This window comes from Ceratosolen solmsi, unplaced genomic scaffold (assembly GCF_000503995.2).
Source record: "Ceratosolen solmsi marchali unplaced genomic scaffold, CerSol_1.0 scaffold45, whole genome shotgun sequence".
Classification (NCBI taxonomy): Eukaryota; Metazoa; Arthropoda; class Insecta; order Hymenoptera; family Agaonidae; genus Ceratosolen; species Ceratosolen solmsi.
Window position 1 is genome coordinate 2,342,006 of NW_011948436.1, and position 18,482 is coordinate 2,360,487.

Genomic DNA, 18,482 nt, shown 5'->3' on the forward strand with positions numbered 1-18,482 from the left:
TGGCTGTTTACGAGTTCACAGATGTACAAACCTTTTCGAGTCTCATGCAACCTTGGCGAGAATTTCTTATTTGTTCGTATCCGTTCGATAATTCCCTTTTTATTAGCTGTTGAAGGTTTTTCTAGTAAATATAATTCGAGATATTTTCTTTTCACTCTCGAACACATTGATAAACTTGTATCGATGAATAATCATTAAGCTCTATTAGATTTTTTTTACCCATATCCATTTTATTCGATTGCAGGTAGTTGCCACTGATAACGGGAATCTGCGCCATTTTGCTCGGACTTCTGTGCTTATCAAGCTAAAGGACTACAACGACCATCCATCTTCGTTCCTTCAAGGTGAAAAGGGATATGAAGCGACGGTGAAAGAAGATGCATTGCCAGGAACTGTAGTGGTCGAGATAACGACCGTGGATAAAGACGTTGACCTGAACACACCGCTGGACTTTTACATAACATCTGGTGATTCGCGTTCCCAATTCTCAATACGATCGACCGGACAGGTTTACGTGGCCAAAGCCCTCGATCGAGAGACGATCGATCGCTACATACTGACGATCATGGGCACAGACGGCAAATTCGTTTTTGAAACACGCGTCACCGTTCAGGTGACTATCCAATTGCATTATTTATGTTGCGATTATAACCTTTCGATACTAATGGGACGATCCAATCCAAAACAAATCTCTTGATTTTTTTTTTTTTTTTTTTTTTTTTTTTTTTTTGTTTCTCTAGGTACTCGACGTTAATGACAATCCACCCTATTGCCTACGATATCGCTACAGGGAAATATTGTCGGAAGGTTCGCATCCGGGCAGCTACGTACTGACGGTCCTCGCTACCGACTACGACGATGAGCCAAACGCCAAGCTACGCTTCTACTTAACGGGCGAGAAGAACGAAAAGTTCTCGTTGGATAAGGAAACCGGTATACTGAAGACCGTCGGGCAGCTCGATCGCGAGAGTCAAGCGAAATATCTTTTGACGGCTCACGTTCAGGATCGTGATAAGCCCATGTGGGAGTGTTCGTCACAGCTTGACATCGTCATCTCGGATCTCAATGATAACGCGCCCCGTTTTAACATGCCATCTTATACGGCGATGTTGCCCGAGGACGTGGAGGTGGGTACATTGGTAACGAAAGTGCACGCTACGGACGACGATATTGGCATCAACCGAAAGATTCGTTACGAGTTTCTCGACTCGGCGAACGATCACTTTGTCATTGCCGCCGACAGTGGTATAGTGACCCTCGCCAAGCCCCTCGATCGCGAGACCAAAGCCATGTACAATCTGAGCATTCAAGCGGTAGATCAGGGTATACCGCGACTGCACAGTCAAACCTTCCTCATCGTCAACGTGCAGGACATCAACGACAATCCTCCCGAATTCACCTCCAAGTTCTATTTCGCGAGAGTGCCCGAGATCGACGCGGTCGGGACCGAGGTTGCCCGAGTCCTCGCCACCTCCAAGGACACCGGCGTCAACGCCGAGGTGTACTATACCATCGTCGGTGGTAACGAGCACAAAAAGTTCCAAATAGACACGAAGACCGGCGTCATTTCCATTACCGAGCAATTGGACTACGAGAGGGCCAAGGATTACTTTTTGACCATCCAAGCCATCGACGGCGGAGTTCCACCACTTACCAATCACGCCACGGCCAATATTACGGTCTTGGACAGCAACGACAATCCGCCTGTATTCAGTCAAACGTCCTACCGGGCCTCGATACGCGAGGATGCCAAGAAGGGTGAAAAGATTTTACAGGTGAGTACATTAATAGCACAACTTTACGAGCGTCAATGATATTCAATTGAAAAGCGATGTCGGCTTAATTTACAATCGAGAGTTTATTTGTGAAAATACATATTGAATTGAAAATCGATGAAATATTTTTTTTGTTTTCGCTTCGCGTCTACGCTGAAACGTATAGAGGCGCGCTCGACTAGATCAAACATTTAAAAGCTTTAAAAGTAATATTATCTAAATTGACAATTATTGCACCGGGAATAACGACACTAACACCTACCTCGTACCACCACCCCCCTCCCCCTTCCCCAATCCCGCTTCTCTCACTCTGTTTTCAACAGGTATTTGCAAACGATGTGGACAGCAACGAGAACGGTCTAGTCAATTATTCGATCGAGCGGGGCGACCGTCAAAAGCAATTCGCCATTAATGCGGAAAGCGGCGAGATCTCGGTGCTGGCGCCTCTCGACCGCGAACTGATTGCCAATTACGTCTTGGAAGTGCACGCCCGTGACGGCGGCGTGCCAACAATGTCCAACTATGTAATAGTGAACGTCGAAATCCTCGACGCCAACGACAATCCGCCGATGTTCTCCCAGACCAATTACACGAGCGTCGCGCAAGAGGACAAGTCCCCGGGCTACGCCGTTTTAAAGCTTATCGTGAGTGACGCGGACGCGGAGCCCAACGCCGCTCCTTACACCTTCGACTTCCGCTCGGGCAACGAGGGCGACGCCTTCCGGCTCGAGCAGGACGGCACGCTCCGCACTGCCATGAAATTCAGCAATCGGGTGAAGGACAAATATCTGCTGCACGTTCGCGTCTTCGACAATGGCAGCCCACCCCTATACTCCGACGCCTGGGTCCTCGTTAAAATAATCGAGGAGTCGCAATATCCACCCGTCATCACCCTCCTCGAAATAAACATCAACTCGTACATGGACGAGTTTCCGGGCGGTATAATCGGCAAGGTACACGCCTCGGACAAGGACCAGTACGACACCCTGCATTACAGCTTGGTACCGACGTCGCCGTTACGGCCCAATACCGATCTCTTTCAAATCGACAAGCTCGACGGCACGCTCGTCGCTCTGCCGAGGCTCGACATTGGCGAGTACCGCGTGAACGTCAGCGTGACCGACGGCAAGTTCAATTCGTTCTCGATCGTCAAGGTGACCGTGGACCTCGTGAGCGACGAGATGCTGGAGAACTCGGTGATCGTGCGCTTTCGTGAGGTGAGCCCCGAGGACTTTGTGCTCAAGCACCGCAAGGGCTTCGTGCGCACGGTGCGCAACGCTATGAACTGCCGGCTCAAGGACGTCGTAATACTGAGCGTCCAGTCGTCCACCGACGCCGAGATCAACGCGATAAAGCCCCGAGCCGCGAGGCTCGCGGTTGTGCACAACGACCTCGACGTACTCTTCGCCGTGAAGAAGTCGAACCCGAGCGACCTGTACACCTCCGAGAGCATACGCGAAGCCCTCAATCAGCGCGTCGAGGAGCTCGAGGCATCGACGAAACTGGTCGTCGAGGAAATCGTCCGTTTTAAGTGCAGCAAGGGCTACTGCGTCTACGGCGACTGTCACGACAAGATCGTCCTCGACACCCAGCTGATCAGCCCCATAGCCACGGATGTCGTCAGCTACGTCTCGCCGAGGCACCGTCACCGCACGGAGTGCACCTGTAAGGAGGGCTACGCCGGAACTCATTGCGAGGTCTTCGTCAACGAATGCGCTCGAGGACCATGTCCCCCCTTCAAGGTAACTTGAACAGATAAACCAGAACAGGTAGCACAACAGATAAATGCGCGTTGAAAATTCGAATAACTCTACGTCATATGCAATCCTTCATTTAACGTCAATTCGTATTTTGTGTTGCTCTTTGCCGATAAATCTTCACCACCTCTCTCCCCTCCCTCTCCGACCAATAATCTGTGCGATTTAGTGACGATAAATTTTGACGATGCTCGCAGGTGTGCGTGCCCGACTCGTCGGTCCAAGGCTACTCGTGCCAATGTCCCGAGGGCTTTGCTGGTCAGACCTGCGACATCGACATTTCCAAGTGCCACGACGAGTCCTGCTACATACCCCGAAATCCGATATCCTTCGGTGGTAAAAGCTACGCCCGTTACAAGATCGACAAGATGCTCGTACGACAAACGATCGAGAATCGATTGAGCCTCACGCTGAGAGTCCGAAGCGTACAGCCGACCGGCTGCCTCATGTACGCCTCCGGCAAGATCGACTACAACGTCCTCGAGATGGTGAACGGCGCGGTGCAGTATCGCTTCGACCTGGGCAGCGGCGAGGGCCTCGTGCGCGTCAACAGTTTCTACGTGAGCGACGGCCAGTGGCACGAGATACAGCTCGAGCGCGATGGCAACAGCGCGACCTTGACCGTCGACGGCAAACACCTGGCTCACGGCTCCGCGCCGGGCGCCAACGACATTCTCAATCTCCAATCGGACGAGCTCTATCTCGGCGCCGAAGTACGCCAGCACCCGACGATCCTCGGCTTCGAGGACGTGCAGCGAGGTTTCGTCGGCTGCATGGACGACGTGCGGATCGCTAAGCTCTCGGTGCCACTGCACATGAGCGGCTCCACGAACAGCGTCGTCGTACTGAAACGCTTCGCGAACGTGGAGTTTAGCTGCGAGGCGAGCACGGTCCTTGTGCCCCCCGGTGTTTGCGGCTCCCAGCCGTGCCAGAATGGCGGTACCTGCTCCGAGAGCAAATCCGAGGACGGTGGATACGAGTGCCGCTGTCACGGGCGATTCCGGGGCGCCAGCTGCGAGATCGACACCGATCCCTGCGCCTCCTCGCCCTGCCTCTACGGCGGCAGGTGCAGGCCCCTCCTCGAGCTCGGGGACTTTGCTTGCGAATGCCTCGGTCCCAGCCTCACAGGCAAGCGCTGCGAGTTCGGCAGGTACGTTACACCGCGTATACGACAACCCCTCACCTCCCTCGGGCCAGCCTCGCCCGATACACTTCATTTCATCCCCGTACGACCGTTTCAGATTCTGCAGCCCGAATCCGTGTCTGCACGGCGGCGAGTGCGAGGAGGGCAACAGCGGGCCCATATGCAAGTGCCAGGGCTTCGCGGGCGAGCGCTGCGAACTCGACGTCAACGAATGCGAGAGGAATCCTTGCACGAACGGCGGCACCTGCCTGAACGAGCTCGGCTCTTACCGCTGCATCTGCCCGCCCTCGATGACGGGCCTCAACTGCGGCAATCCCGCTGGCTATACGACCGGCCTCATCTCCAATCACCTCAACATCACTTGGGAGCAGCTCATGTGGATCGGCGTGGCGATCCTCGCCAACATCCTCCTCGTCGCGCTGTTCGTCACGTTCCGCAAGATCCGCGGCAAGAGGACGCGAACGCGAGCCAACAACATCAACAACGAGACGCGCAAGCAAATGGTCCTGAACTCGGCGCGGCCTAACGATCACGAGTTCAAGCGCAGCTCCAAGCTCAGCAACCTCGAGGTCGTCCAAGTAAGACTCTTACCACTCGGTCCCTCCCATCTCGCCCGTTCGCTCGTTCGCTTCGTTTTTGCGCTCCGTTTCACGACCGCGCCACACGCCACACGCCACACGCCACACGCCACACGCCACACGCCACGTGCGCGCGCACACTCACATCCGCACGCACACGCACACGTACACGTTCAATTTTTGTTGCAGAGAGAATGTCCTCCCCAATGTCCCCCCCGTCCCGCCTCTTACACCCCGTCGTCGAACAACGAGCAAGTGCTGCTCGGCTGCAGCAGCGCGGCTGTCGCCCTCAACAACCTCGACACCCTGCGCAGCTACGGGAGCGCCGGCGACGAGCTCGAGAACTTTCCCCCGGATTACCTGCGAAACCTCAACCGCAGCACGGCCGCCGGCTGCCAACTGCCGAGCGTCAACGCGAGCAACGCCCTTCAGGCCGCGGACCTCGGACCCCTCGAGAAACCCAGTTGGCAGGAGCAGATGCAGCTCGCCTCCTTCATCAACGACGCCACCAAGATCAAGAACGGTAAGCTGTCCCCGTCTCTCTCTCTCTCTCTCTCTCTCTCTCTCTCTCTCTCTCTCTCTCTCTCTCTCTCTCTCTCTCTCTCTCTCTCTCTCTCTCTCTCTCTCTCTCTCTCTCTCTCTCTCTCTCTCTCTCTCTCTCTCTCTCTCTCTCTCTCTCTCTCTCTCTCTCTCTCTCTCTCTCTCTCTCTCTCTCTCTCTCTCTCTCTCTCTCTCTCTCTCTCTCTCTCTCTCTCTCTCTCTCTCTCTCTCTCTCTCTCTCTCTCTCTCTCTCTCTCTCTCTCTCTCTCTCTCTCTCTCTCTCTCTCTCTCTCTCTCTCTCTCTCTCTATCTATCTATCTATCTATCTATCTATCTATCTCTCTATCTCTCTCTCTCTCTCTTGCTCCTACCTCCCTATTCGCCCCCACCACACCGGCTCTTTCTCTCGTCCGCTTTCTGCGCCTTTTTTTTTCGCCCTGCGCTCTCGACTGCACCTTATTCTTTATTCTCGGTAGTCGTCAAAGCTCGGACAAAACGCCTTCCCCCCTGCCAAGTTTGTTTGTTTCGTTAACCTTTCAGCTGATACCCAGCCGAAGCATACCGTTGTATCAATTTACTTAATTTAACGCATCTTACCCTCTTACCTCCATAAGAAAGAAAAACAAAGCCAGACCCTCAGATCGTGCGCACCTGAAATTTAACATGCACATCCTAAAATACCTCTCAAATAATAAAGGATAATTCCTTTATTAATACACGAATCGCCTCGCTAAAGTCAAATGATCCTTTTATTGGCCCCTGTAGTTCTTAAGCACCAAGATTAATGGTAGACGAAGTATGAGATTTTTTTTATTAACGATTCCTTTCTGATTCATTTTTTCTTTGGTTTTTTTTTTTGTTTTTTTGTTTTTTTGTTTTTTTGTTATTGCTTTGTTTACTAACCGATTGACTAACGTAAATAGACCTGAAACGAGCGAGTCCGGTGGTACCAGAGCCGACCACCGGAGGACTTCTACTAAACTCAATACGGCGAGTAACAACGCACGGAGGTGGCACCTCCATAGCTTCGCTTTCGTCGATCGAAGATGACCCTCGAATTGTCGGTGGTAAGTACTTTGTTTCGGCATGTTATTACTTAAAAAGAAAGAGACAAAAACGCTCGGGAAAGCCGTAATGAGAGATAGACGAGAGGGAGTAATAATCGTTAATACGAGTCAAGCCATTTACCTCGCACTCCTTTCTCGAATCTCTTAGCAATTGCTTTTTGCTTGATTGGACATTACTCATCCATGCGATTGCAGATGCCTAATTTCTATCAAAGTATGCGTAGCGATCTCGAATTTCCCTCGTTAATAAAAACTTTTTCATCGACATTGATTTCACACACACACAGTGCGCTTATAATAAATGGACGGAATGTGAAAAATAATAAATAAATGACAGTCATCGAAGGCACACACAGGAGCACAATGTTGATTCGATTATAAAAACTAGTTAACAAATGCGATTCTTTAAGAATGCATCCGCGATACATTCAATTAAGTATAATTTGTTCTATTTTTCTACGTATGCGCATCTATCCGATGTATTTGATTTTCTCATTTCAAAGTAAAAGAAACAAAGAGAAACAGACATTTATATATATTAATGGACATAGTCGTTTGAGTGCCAGATGGTGAATTATCTTCTCAACTATGGATTTTTCAATATTAAACAGATTGACGACAATAGTCAGATTTGTTATTCCATCGACAACATTGAGTTGGCATATTGAAAGTATCGAGACACGGGAGATAAATTATTCTGCGATAATATGTATTTCAGTACATTCGTTGTCTGCAACGATTTCAGGTTACCACTGGGACTGTTCAGATTGGGTCCGACCAAGTCAGAATCCCTTGCCGAACATCACCGAAGTACCGGGAAGCGAGGTACCGGATTCCTCGAGTTTTCACAGCAACGAAAGTAACGAATCGAATACTCATCAAGTGCCTGTGCGTAAGTACAATTCACATTCCTATCAAATAATAATTCGCTCGCCCCACCCCATTCTCGTTCTCGTGGGTGAGCGTTCGTCATTAAGGACACTCAATGTCATTTAAGCCAGCGCGATTTTAAAGAATCAGAAGAAGGAGGAGACGAAGGAAATTAAGCGAAGAACATTTAAGGAATATTTCACGGCCACTCTTACAAGCGCCTCTTTTATGAATTTTAGTGCACGGCGCAATGGAAGCGACGCGAGACATCGAGACTCTGAGCGAAGACCAGGAGTCCGAGTACGTCGGTGACTCGGAGTGCGGCACCGATCTCTCCGAGCACTACCACACGCAGAAGCACGATTTCTCCGAGGGTCAGCGGCTTAACGCCCTAGACAGCGGAGGCGAAGCCGAGTACAAGTACAAGAGCTCCGAGAGCTACCTGAGGCACCCGAATTCGTACCTACCCCATTACAACATCCACACGGACACGGACAACGAAATAATGGCGACGATACCTCTGAACGGCGGTTGCCTTGGTACTCTCGTATCCGACGAGGAGGAAGAGGAGGAGGACGATGACGAGGAGGAGGAGGAGGCTGTCGAGGACGAGGATGAGGAGGATCAGGATAATGTAGTGCCTTATGGTTTTCCGAGCGCGCGGCGCAACCGCTGCCCCCGCAAACGGGTCGAGGACGGCTTCGAGGAGAGGAACTCGCTCCTCGGCGGCGCTAATAGCAATAGCGATCTTTCAACGAACCTCTGCGAGATCGACGACTCCGAGTTCGAGATCGCCCAGCAAAAGAGCAACGGCCGAGCCTGGCTCGCTGGCGGCGGCGGCGGTGGTGGCGGTGGCGGTGGTGGCGGCGGTGGCGGTGGCGGTGTCACCCAGACATCCGTCTGACCGAGCGTACGCGTCCACCTAATGTACACTACTTTCTGTCTTTAAGCGAGGCGGCCGAAGCATTGTAAATAATAGGGAAAACTCACTGCTGCGCCAGGTTAATCGTAAATTGTTTATCGCTCGCTCGAGCATTGTACAGGCAGTTTTTTTTTTCTTTTTTTTTTCTTCTTTTTTTTTTTTTTTTTTTTTTTTTTTTTTTTAAAGCCCATTAAGGACCTAACTGTACTCAACTAGACTTAAGGACCGCGACCCTTCGACTTCCTCTTCGTCTTCGCCTCGGCTTCCTTCGTTCTCTTCATTGTCTTTGGTACTTAAAATGGAGCGCATCGTGTCAAGTCTTGGATAAAAGAATAATGCGACAAAAATTCGGGCGATTTTCTTGAGACTTGGCCCTTCTTGACTTTAATCGATCGCCACGCCCGATTTCCATTACCAATGGGCTTCGATCGCAAAAATAGACCAATGACTATTATTTAGCATTTCTTTTCACATTTGCGACTGGCAAAAAAGAGCTTTCGTTTTATTTTATTAAATTATCACAATATCATTGTTGTGCGACTGAATGTGTATATTTTTCGTAAAATAAAATATTATTTATGCAATTAATTCGAAAATCGTGCAAGGGAAAAGTAATATTCAAGACTTACTACTAGTTGGAGTTTCATTATTATGAAATCTTTCACAATTGAACCTAATATTTTCAGGTTCTTAAGCGATTGATTAGGATTAATGATTAAGGACACTTGCACCGATGAATTTAATAAGAGTGTATTATGTAAAGGCGTGATTAATCATGCTGGCGGATCAAGCAAATTGTATCTAATTTGCAAATGTAAGTAAAATGCAGGCATTAGATTCCTAGATTAATAATATAATAGAATTAGAAGAGAAATATAAATTATTTTTACTGTGATGATAATAATGTTTATACGTCAATGATTAAAAGATTAAAGCTATTATTGTACAATAATGACGATATATGGTGATTAATCGATTGAATAATTAGTCGGATTTTATCCCAAGAATTCGAGCACTATTCAAGCCGTTATCAAGTGCGATTTAACAAAGTCGACCATCCGGCAATTACTTGAGATTTCAATTATTAATTTTAATTTCAATATTAGTTCCATTGTTTATCGAACGATTAACAAATATTGTAGTACGATTACGAATACGAATACGAACACGAATACGAATACGAACACGAATACGAATACGAATACGAATACGAATACGAATACGAATACGAATACCGAATAAATAAGAATATGAATATGAATACGAATAGAAATATTCATCCACTCACTGCCTTATACGGATTATTTAGAGCTACGCCAATGTATTGAAAATTGTATTACAGAGTTTACTCTACGAGATAAGATTTCACGGTTCGCTCATCCTTTATCTCTTCGCAAGACTGGCTACATTATAAAACTAAGAACAAATTCCTATTGACGCACTTGATAACATTTTTATTTTTCTGCTCACTGAACATTTATTTTTTAAAATACTAATTTTTTATTATGCATATATTGTAGGAGCGCGAGAATATTCGCCACGCATTCACAAACATCCATATACACAATGTACATCTTTATTACTGTATATTCACGTCGCGGTTTATGCCATAGAAGTAATTTTAAGAGTTATTTTCTTCTTAGTAACAGAGATATAATCAATCATTCCGTCTTAGAGAAGTATTGCAATCCACAGACGTACCGATTGCCTTCTATTTAATTTCAAAATCAATAATTATCGTCAAAGGCAGCTTAAATTGAATTATACGTTAAATATTATAAACAAACATGATTTTATTGTATACATATTGTGAATGAACGTGTATGATTTGTGTAGTATTCATAAAACGAATTGAGCATTTTTTTTTTTTATGTTCCTGCGTTTTTTATTGTAATATTATACATATATGAATGATGCTCATTTCTGATCGTGAACGCTTAAAGAAAAATGCGCAAAACAGGGTGATTTATGTAATATTTGCGCTGTTAAGCGAAGAAAATGAATTATGTATATGAATTGAATGTACATGAACGAAAGCACATGTAATATAAAGGAAAAACAAAAAAAAAAAAAAAAAGGAAAAAAAAACAATTGTCAAAATAACTTAACGAAAGCTGTTCATTTATAAATCTCCTTTTTCAACAATAATAATCAACAAACAATCATAAATCGGAATAATTTAACCATATAATTTTATTGTTACTTTAAATAAACAATTTATTGACACAATTTTACAATAAAGTTTAAATTTATCAACAAAAGTAGCAGTAAATTCATGTTTTTAGATTTTTTTTAACTAAATTTAATTAAAAAATAAATTATTGGAATACAGTTATGCGAGAATTTAAACATAATGAAAGGAATGTAATAACGGAAGTGTTTGTTAAAATTTAAATATTCTTGATAAACTATGAATCAGGATATCAGTTTATATACCAAAATAACGATATTGGTATTTCAGAACATTAATTAAACATTTTAAATCATTATTTACTTATATTAATAATCTATCATTAAGAAATTGAAGATCTAAGATATGCAAATACCAAACAAATTCATTTAACAATGATTCAACAATGATATCATTTTATAAATATGATGAATATTTATTTGAATTATTTATTTGTTTAATAAACATTGTAGACTATAGTCGATATTGAGGAACTTAATAATATACTTTCAATATTCTACTTCAAATACTTAAAATTTAAGTTTTTTACGATAAATTGAATGTAATAAAAATCCATATTCGTTTCTTATCTTTATTTCATACGTAAATAATAATAATAATAATAATAATATATTATTTTAATTGATAATTAAATGATGGTCATAAAAATTATATAAAATTTGGACGATATTACAAGTATCGAATATTGAAAAATATAATCACACATTACAGTACGATGATACCATTAATTGTTTCGTGTATTTAAACTTATATTTTGGTATAATAATAATACTTATTCATCTATTCATGGAAGAATTAATTCAAAATAATAAGATTTTAGCCTTTAAGAATGAGAAAGTCGAAAATAAAGATCTTCAAATAATGAAATTCAATTACAAAAAAACTTTGAAATTTATAGAAAATTTTCAGTATATGCAGTAATTGCAGAACCAACTGCATTTCTTCGCACAGTTAATTATTGAGATATTGTAGTTCTATTAATAATTTAAAATAATTTTAATGACTAGGAATTAGAGTATTTTTTTTAATTAAGCAATTTTTATAAATTATACATATTATTATTAAAATATTAGTCTTACAAGTTATTCGTATAAAAGTCAACTAATTGCCAATTTTCATTGAATTGTACATAGTTATTATTTTAATTATTTATAATAATCCTTAATTATTATTATAAGTAAAATAGGACTCTGAATGTAATCCATGAATGAAGAAGGGGTGAATATTTAGATTTTTTAAGTTCTCATCATTTACTATTATAGGCGACAAAACATCATTCCATTTCAAAATTTAAAATAATTTAAAAGTTGATACGAGAAGTTGTGAGTGATTAATTAATAGTTGGTAAAAGAAAATTTTAACATAACGGTTTCCTAACGATCTAATTAATGAAACGAGTTTTTTTTTTATGCACTTTTTATGACAAAGGCATTATTAACATTCATGACTTTGCTAAGTATAAATAAGTATGACAATGAACAAAGTTATGAGAGAAGATTTTAATAATTATACGGCAAAGTAGGAACATATCGTCAACAAAGTTATTTCAATTTAATAGCTTAAATTGTTATAAATTTAAGACTACGTTAAATAAATTTGTATAAGATTAAATTGTTGTAATAAAATAAAATAATATTTGCTTAAATTACTTTTACAATTTTATTCTGTATACAAAAAATAATAATAGTTGTGCAGTACGTGAAAATATTTACAAAATATATGATTAATCAATACATGTCGCTTAACGTCAAATATTTACTTTGTTTTTTTTTCTAAAATCAGAGTTATAAGTTGATTCATTGTTATCAACGAACTGCAAGTATCCTCTATTAAACCAGCAGTAACCATTGCATTCATAAACAGCTGAAATATATAAATAATGAAATGTAAAAATTATGTATTTGTAAATTTGTATTTATATGAATTGTCTAATAGGGATTGTACCTGCTGCGTCAAAAGACTAGCAATTTCTTCATCGGAGGACTTTAATTTTATAAGATGTTTTATTAACGGATGATTGGGATTGATTTCTAAACGTGGCTGAAGCAGACTATATCGCAAATTATCATCGAATTGGTGACTTTGGGTGCGAATAAAATGTCTTGCCGATGCCATATCTTGGACTGTCACGACGCAAGGATGAAATTCAAGTCGATTGGTTGTTTTAATTTCATGAGCTTTATTTTTTAAAATTGTTTTCATGTAACTAATAACGTCATTGATTTCTTGTTCATTAAACAGTACTGTCGACAAATACAATTAATTACTGTAGAAAAATTGCCCTCGCAATAGTACGTAATGTCGATAATAGTATATTTACCTGATGTATCCTTTTCTTTGGTATCTGCGGTCTGGTGCATATCTTTTTCAACGGATATAATGTCAAATGCTTTAAACCTTTTTAAATTCATTAAAACAAGCTCATCGTAGGGATCGAGGCAGAATAATACTTCTAAATTAGAATTTTTGAATGACTCGAAGTACGGTGATTGTTCAGCTAAGATTCGGCTAAAGATTATAAATCATAACAATATTAGCAATGTGAGAAAGTCGCATTATTATTATTATTATTATTATTATTATTATTATTATTATTATTATTATTGATAAAACTTATACCTTGGGGCTGCCAGATAATAAATATATTTTTGATCTTTTGCGAACCTTTCACAATATTCTGGCAGACTAGTTATTTCTCCAGCTTTCTTAATGGAAGACTCAAATCGTAAAAGTTTACTTATTTCTTCCTGAAATGAAATACATAAAATTCCAATATGATTTCAAATTGGAATACAATTCAGACAAATATAAATGCCTCCCCTCACCTTTCCAGTATCATCGGGAGTCGTTATAATTCCTTCTTTAAAGAAGGCATTGTAGTGATTATAAAATTTTAAAAACTCTTCGGGTTGCTTTTTGGCTTGGTCTTGTAAAAATCGTATGATTCGCGTAGTTAAAACATTTCTCAACTTTCTAAATAAGAGTAAAATAAACATTAGACAACGAAACGAATAAACTTTAGAATTTAAACATGTTCCACTGACGTAATTAGTGCACTGTTTTGCAGCAATTCTCTACTCAAGTTTAATGGAATGTCTTCGGAATCAACAACGCCTTTAATGAATCTAAGAAATTTCGGTAAAATATTTTCAGCTTTATTCTGAATTAAGACTTTTCGACTATATAGTGCTACTCCTGGAGTACCGTCTCTAGTCGCTTCGAATAGTCCTGGTTTTCCTTCTGGAAAATATAGTAAAGCTCTTATACTTACGGGAGCATCGGTCGTATAGTGCAATGTGAATCTTTGCTCGTCATAACAATTTCCAATGAAGCGATAAAATTGAAGATGCTGTTCAGGAGTAACATCCTTTGGGTCGAGCATCCATATCGCCTGCAACGTGGCGGCATATATATTACCAAAAATTGCATAGACAAAAATTTCATAATTATAAAAGCTGACTAAACCATACCTCAATGGTATTTGCGCGTTTTCCATTTAAGAATATTGGGCTTCCAACGAAATTACTATACTTTTGAATAATACCTGAAGAATACAATTATTTTGAATATTAGTAATGTGAAATTAGAAAAGAAATGCAACAGTGATTTACCATTTACATTAGCATCGTCGCTGAATTCTCGACAATCATTACGTAAGTGTAGTACAATTTTCGTGCCCGGTTGTACACCTTCTGCGTTTGCAATTTCATAAGAGCCAGAACTATATAATATATAAATACATTGATCGAAAAGAGTATTTATTATAACTATAAATAGAATCATGATTATTAATATTTAGAAAACTAACCCATCGGAAACCCAATAGAGACCCTCAGAATTATTTTTATACGATTTTGTAAAAACTTCTACTTTATCAGCAACCATAAAAGCACTATAAAATCCAACTCCAAACTGTCCAATAATTTTAGATGCGTCGCTTGGATTTTGTTTTTTCTCCAATTGCTCTAAGAATGTCTAGATAAATTATAATACTTAACAAAGGGTATAATTTATATTACTTAAGGTAGGAAAAATTTTAAATCATACTTTCGAACCAGAGCGAGCGATTGTTCCTAAATTTGATATCAAGTCATCTTTCGTTAAGCCAATTCCTGTATCTTGAATTATTAATAAACGATCTTGTTTATTCGTAGCAATATGAATTTCTAAATTACGATCTCCACCCTCATCCATAGATAAATTTTCAGATAATCTTAAGTAACGTAATTTTTCCAAAGCGTCGCTAGCATTGGATATTAATTCTCTTATAAAAACCTATAAAAACAATGAAACAATTGGTAATAAAACATTGAGCATGTAGATATATATATTACCTCTTTATCGGAATATAGAGACTTGGCAACAATATTTAAAAGCATCCGAGTTTCCGACTGAAATTCATGTTTTACAGTTTCACCTAATAATTAACAATTAAAATGTTGAAATTTAGAAGGTATAAATATCTCATTGTTCCCATTCCATTTGCACAATATCATTAATGACATAGTAATTAATTTAATCGACATACGCATAAAGTACCTGTTGCTTTTTCCGTATTCTTTATTATGCCATGATCATCCGTATCTACAGGCTTCGCTGATGTAGCTTCTAACGACAATAATCTTCTTTGGCTGTATAATGCTACATTAAGAACAAAAAAAATTAGGTTCTATTTTGTTTTTACAATAATAATAAGGTCCTTGGTAAACTAATTAATAAGGCTATAGAGAAAATGCAAATTGCAACTAAATTGCTTCAAATTTACAACATTTATTATAACTATTTGCATATAATACTTGATACATCAATCGAACATTATAATGTAAAAATATAACCCACATAACCTTTCGAAATTAGTCTTACTTGTTTCATTACCAAAAAAAAATGCATTTACATACTTGAGAAATTCTTTCGACATAGTGCATAACAATTATTGTCTTTGTAAATTTTCGCTCTTGCGAGAGAAAGCGATCTTTTCCCCAATCTTAAGGTATACGGCAATCTAAGGGAAGCCGACATTTCCAAAAGTCTTACGAACACGTGATTAAAACACCAACTAAACGACCGACTATCAGTATCTTCTATCGAGCTACTGTAGTCGAGGCAGAGTAGTGTGTTCGTCAGTGTTGGTTTGTGTTCGTCAGTGTTGGTTAGTGTTCGTTATTACCGCTTACCAGTTACACGAGGAGAAAGACGAAGGGTCCTCGAGCGGCTCCTGATTTGTCCAGTGTTTGATTTAGTTTGGAGATAATTAGTTAAATTTTGTAGAAGAAGGCTCGTTTATGGGAATTAGCTTCTACACGAACATTTATTAATGTAACCAATTGACATATTGAGTGAGCATTGAATTGGGCTGATTTCGGTATTTGGCGACTTGATATAATAATGGAATCGCAATACAAGTATGAAAATTCAAATCAATTTTACATTCAAGCATTTACGTGTACCGTTAACTAGTACTAGTTTTTCATTGTTTTTGCTCTTTTTAGAACGATTCATCCAGCCAAGTACCTCAGAGATCATTTTGTATGTATTGTTTAAGAGTGAAAAGAGAACATGGAATGATAAAGATTCGTTTATTGAATGATCGGTTTGGTTTTAGGCTTCGAATATAAGGCCCGATGGCAGAGAATTTATGTCATTCCGTCCAGTAAGCGTATGCGTAGGATCGATTACGAAAGCCGATGGTTCGGCCCTAGTTAAAATTGGAAATACAACGGTTGTTTGTGGTATCAAGGCAGTTAAGTATTTTGCAATTAATAGCAAAGTATGTTATAGACAGAGAAGAAAGTATAGAGTAATGATAGTCGGATGTATTTATTTTAGGAATTAGCGTGTCCAAAGGCTGAAAGTCCAGATTGCGGCTTTATTGTTCCAAATGTGGAATTGGCACCGTTATCGTCGCCAAAATTTCGACCCGGTCCTCCCAGTGAAGAATCGCAGTGCATAAGCAAGCTTATTGAAAAAATATTAATAAATTCAGAGGCCATAGACTTGAAAAGTCTTTGTATACATAAAGATAAGCTTGCTTGGGTTTTATATTGCGACATTATTTCTTTGGATTACGATGGTTCGGTAATAGATGCGTGTACTACATCCTTGATGGCAGCATTAAAAATACGTAAGTATAGGAAACCTATTGAAAAGTTATTTGTTTCGTTCCTTTTAACCTAAACTTTGTTCTATTATTGCAGTAACATTACCGACTGTAGACTATACTCCAGAGACCGGGTCTATAAAGATCGATAAAAAAAATAGAATTCACATTCCATTAAAACAATTAGCTATTTGTACCACCTTTGCTATTTTCGATAAGTGAGTATTATTCTTTATGTATGCATATATATAGATAAATGAATGAAAGGCCATAAGAAATATTTATTTAAATTTAGCCAACTACTTATTACTGATCCAACAGAGGATGAAGAAAAACACTCTTTAAGTACGATAAACATAGTGTTTAACGAAGATGATATGTGTTTTGTTCACAAATCAGGTGGAATCCCAGTCTCTCAGAACTTATTTTCGACGTGTATAATAAAAGCGAAAAATCATGGAAATCAAGTAAGGAAACTTATATTAGCAGCAGTTAACTGTAAAACGTAACGCAATTCACTAGTCAATTTAATAACTTCATATATTTGTAAATAAAAATTTATTATCATTGGTCACATGCTTATAAATATAGTTTCTATTTAAAAAATCTCCAAAACATTATAAAATACGCTGAATAAACAATATTTTTCGACTATATACATTTTATACTAGTATAAACAAGTTTTTTTCATTATTCTAAGAAATTCTTCCTGAGAAACCTCACCGTCACCATCTTTATCTGCTTCGTCGATCATCTCTTGTAATTCTTCATCGGTTAAATTTTCTCCCAACTCTTTAGCCACGCGTTTCAAATTTTTAAATGAAATTTTTCCAGTATGATCGTCATCGAATAAACGAAAGGCCTTTAAAACTTCATCTTTAGAATCTTTTTCTGCCATTTTACTCGACATAAGATCTAGAAATTCTTCGAATGATATTTTTCCAAGACCATCGGGATCAACATTGGCTGTTAATTTTCTTATTTCTTCTCTCGTTGGCTCAATACCAAGTGCTCTAATTGCAACTTTCAATTCTCTCGAGGCAATCTTGCCAGTTCCATCCGGATCAAAAAGATCAAATGCTTCTTTAATGTCTGCTTTTTGTTCATCGCTGAGTTCAAATTTTGTAAAAGGTTTCTTTTTTATAGATACTGAGCCTGTTAATTTCTTTGTTGACTAAAATAAAAAAAATATTCGTTAAGTATTATACGTAATAAGTAATGTCAATGTAATTATCGCAAAATTGTAGATTATATCAATTAAAAATTATTATTATAAATCCAAACTTGCCATTTTCTAGGTACTACAATAAAAAACTTGTAAGAATGGTTTAAACAGTATATTGCTTGTTGTTGAATATTAAAATTGGTTGCTATGATGTAGCCGGTGTTTTATCGATAAATATCAATATAAATCTGAATTTACGTAGTCAACGGAAAGTAATCCCCGTATGTTTACAATATGCGTTCATGCATATCCTATATATATATATATATATATATATATATATATATATATATATATATATATATATATATATACA

General features: G+C 39.8%; 4 protein-coding genes across 5 annotated transcripts in view; 2 read left to right on the top strand and 2 right to left on the bottom strand.

Annotated features, from left to right (window-relative positions):
- The window catches only part of kug (FAT atypical cadherin kugelei), a 133,534-nt gene extending 124,187 nt beyond the window's left edge, over positions 1-9,347 (top strand). The window contains exons 19-28 of the mRNA XM_011503250.1: positions 245-613; positions 741-1,775; positions 2,099-3,517; positions 3,730-4,682; positions 4,774-5,254; positions 5,444-5,777; positions 6,718-6,861; positions 7,607-7,753; positions 7,971-8,582; positions 9,340-9,347. Coding sequence (XP_011501552.1) covers positions 245-613; positions 741-1,775; positions 2,099-3,517; positions 3,730-4,682; positions 4,774-5,254; positions 5,444-5,777; positions 6,718-6,861; positions 7,607-7,753; positions 7,971-8,582; positions 9,340-9,347 — 5,502 coding nt within the window. The remainder of the gene's footprint in view (positions 1-244; positions 614-740; positions 1,776-2,098; positions 3,518-3,729; positions 4,683-4,773; positions 5,255-5,443; positions 5,778-6,717; positions 6,862-7,606; positions 7,754-7,970; positions 8,583-9,339) is intronic.
- Positions 9,348-12,512: 3,165 nt separating this feature from the next.
- Trap1 (TNF receptor associated protein 1) lies at positions 12,513-15,884 on the bottom strand. Its single transcript, XM_011503165.1, has 13 exons — positions 15,743-15,884; positions 15,384-15,485; positions 15,179-15,261; positions 14,892-15,119; positions 14,653-14,819; positions 14,456-14,565; positions 14,315-14,388; positions 13,889-14,235; positions 13,670-13,817; positions 13,464-13,591; positions 13,165-13,352; positions 12,789-13,087; positions 12,513-12,707 (listed from the first exon to the last, which is right to left on the bottom strand). Exons 1-13 carry the CDS (start codon positions 15,861-15,863, stop codon positions 12,600-12,602), a joined length of 2,103 nt encoding a protein of 700 aa, XP_011501467.1. The 5' UTR covers positions 15,864-15,884; the 3' UTR covers positions 12,513-12,599.
- Positions 15,885-16,222: 338 nt separating this feature from the next.
- Positions 16,223-17,531, top strand: LOC105365082 (exosome complex component RRP43). 2 transcript variants are annotated; one of them, XM_011503167.1, is made up of 6 exons: positions 16,223-16,246; positions 16,334-16,370; positions 16,447-16,584; positions 16,671-16,965; positions 17,039-17,159; positions 17,237-17,531. In XM_011503167.1, the coding sequence occupies exons 1-6, from the start codon at positions 16,230-16,232 to the stop codon at positions 17,448-17,450; spliced, it is 822 nt and encodes a 273-aa protein (XP_011501469.1). In that variant the 5' UTR covers positions 16,223-16,229; the 3' UTR covers positions 17,451-17,531. The 2 variants fall into 2 exon arrangements, with proteins under 2 accessions (XP_011501469.1, XP_011501470.1); XM_011503168.1 differs by having other exon boundaries at positions 17,263-17,343.
- Positions 17,532-17,578: 47 nt separating this feature from the next.
- Positions 17,579-18,482, bottom strand: part of LOC105365156 (caltractin) — a 2,232-nt gene continuing 1,328 nt past the window's right edge. Inside the window, exon 3 of the mRNA XM_011503251.1 lies at positions 17,579-18,115. Within this exon, the coding sequence (XP_011501553.1) occupies positions 17,609-18,115 (507 nt within the window). The 3' untranslated portion in view covers positions 17,579-17,608. The remainder of the gene's footprint in view (positions 18,116-18,482) is intronic.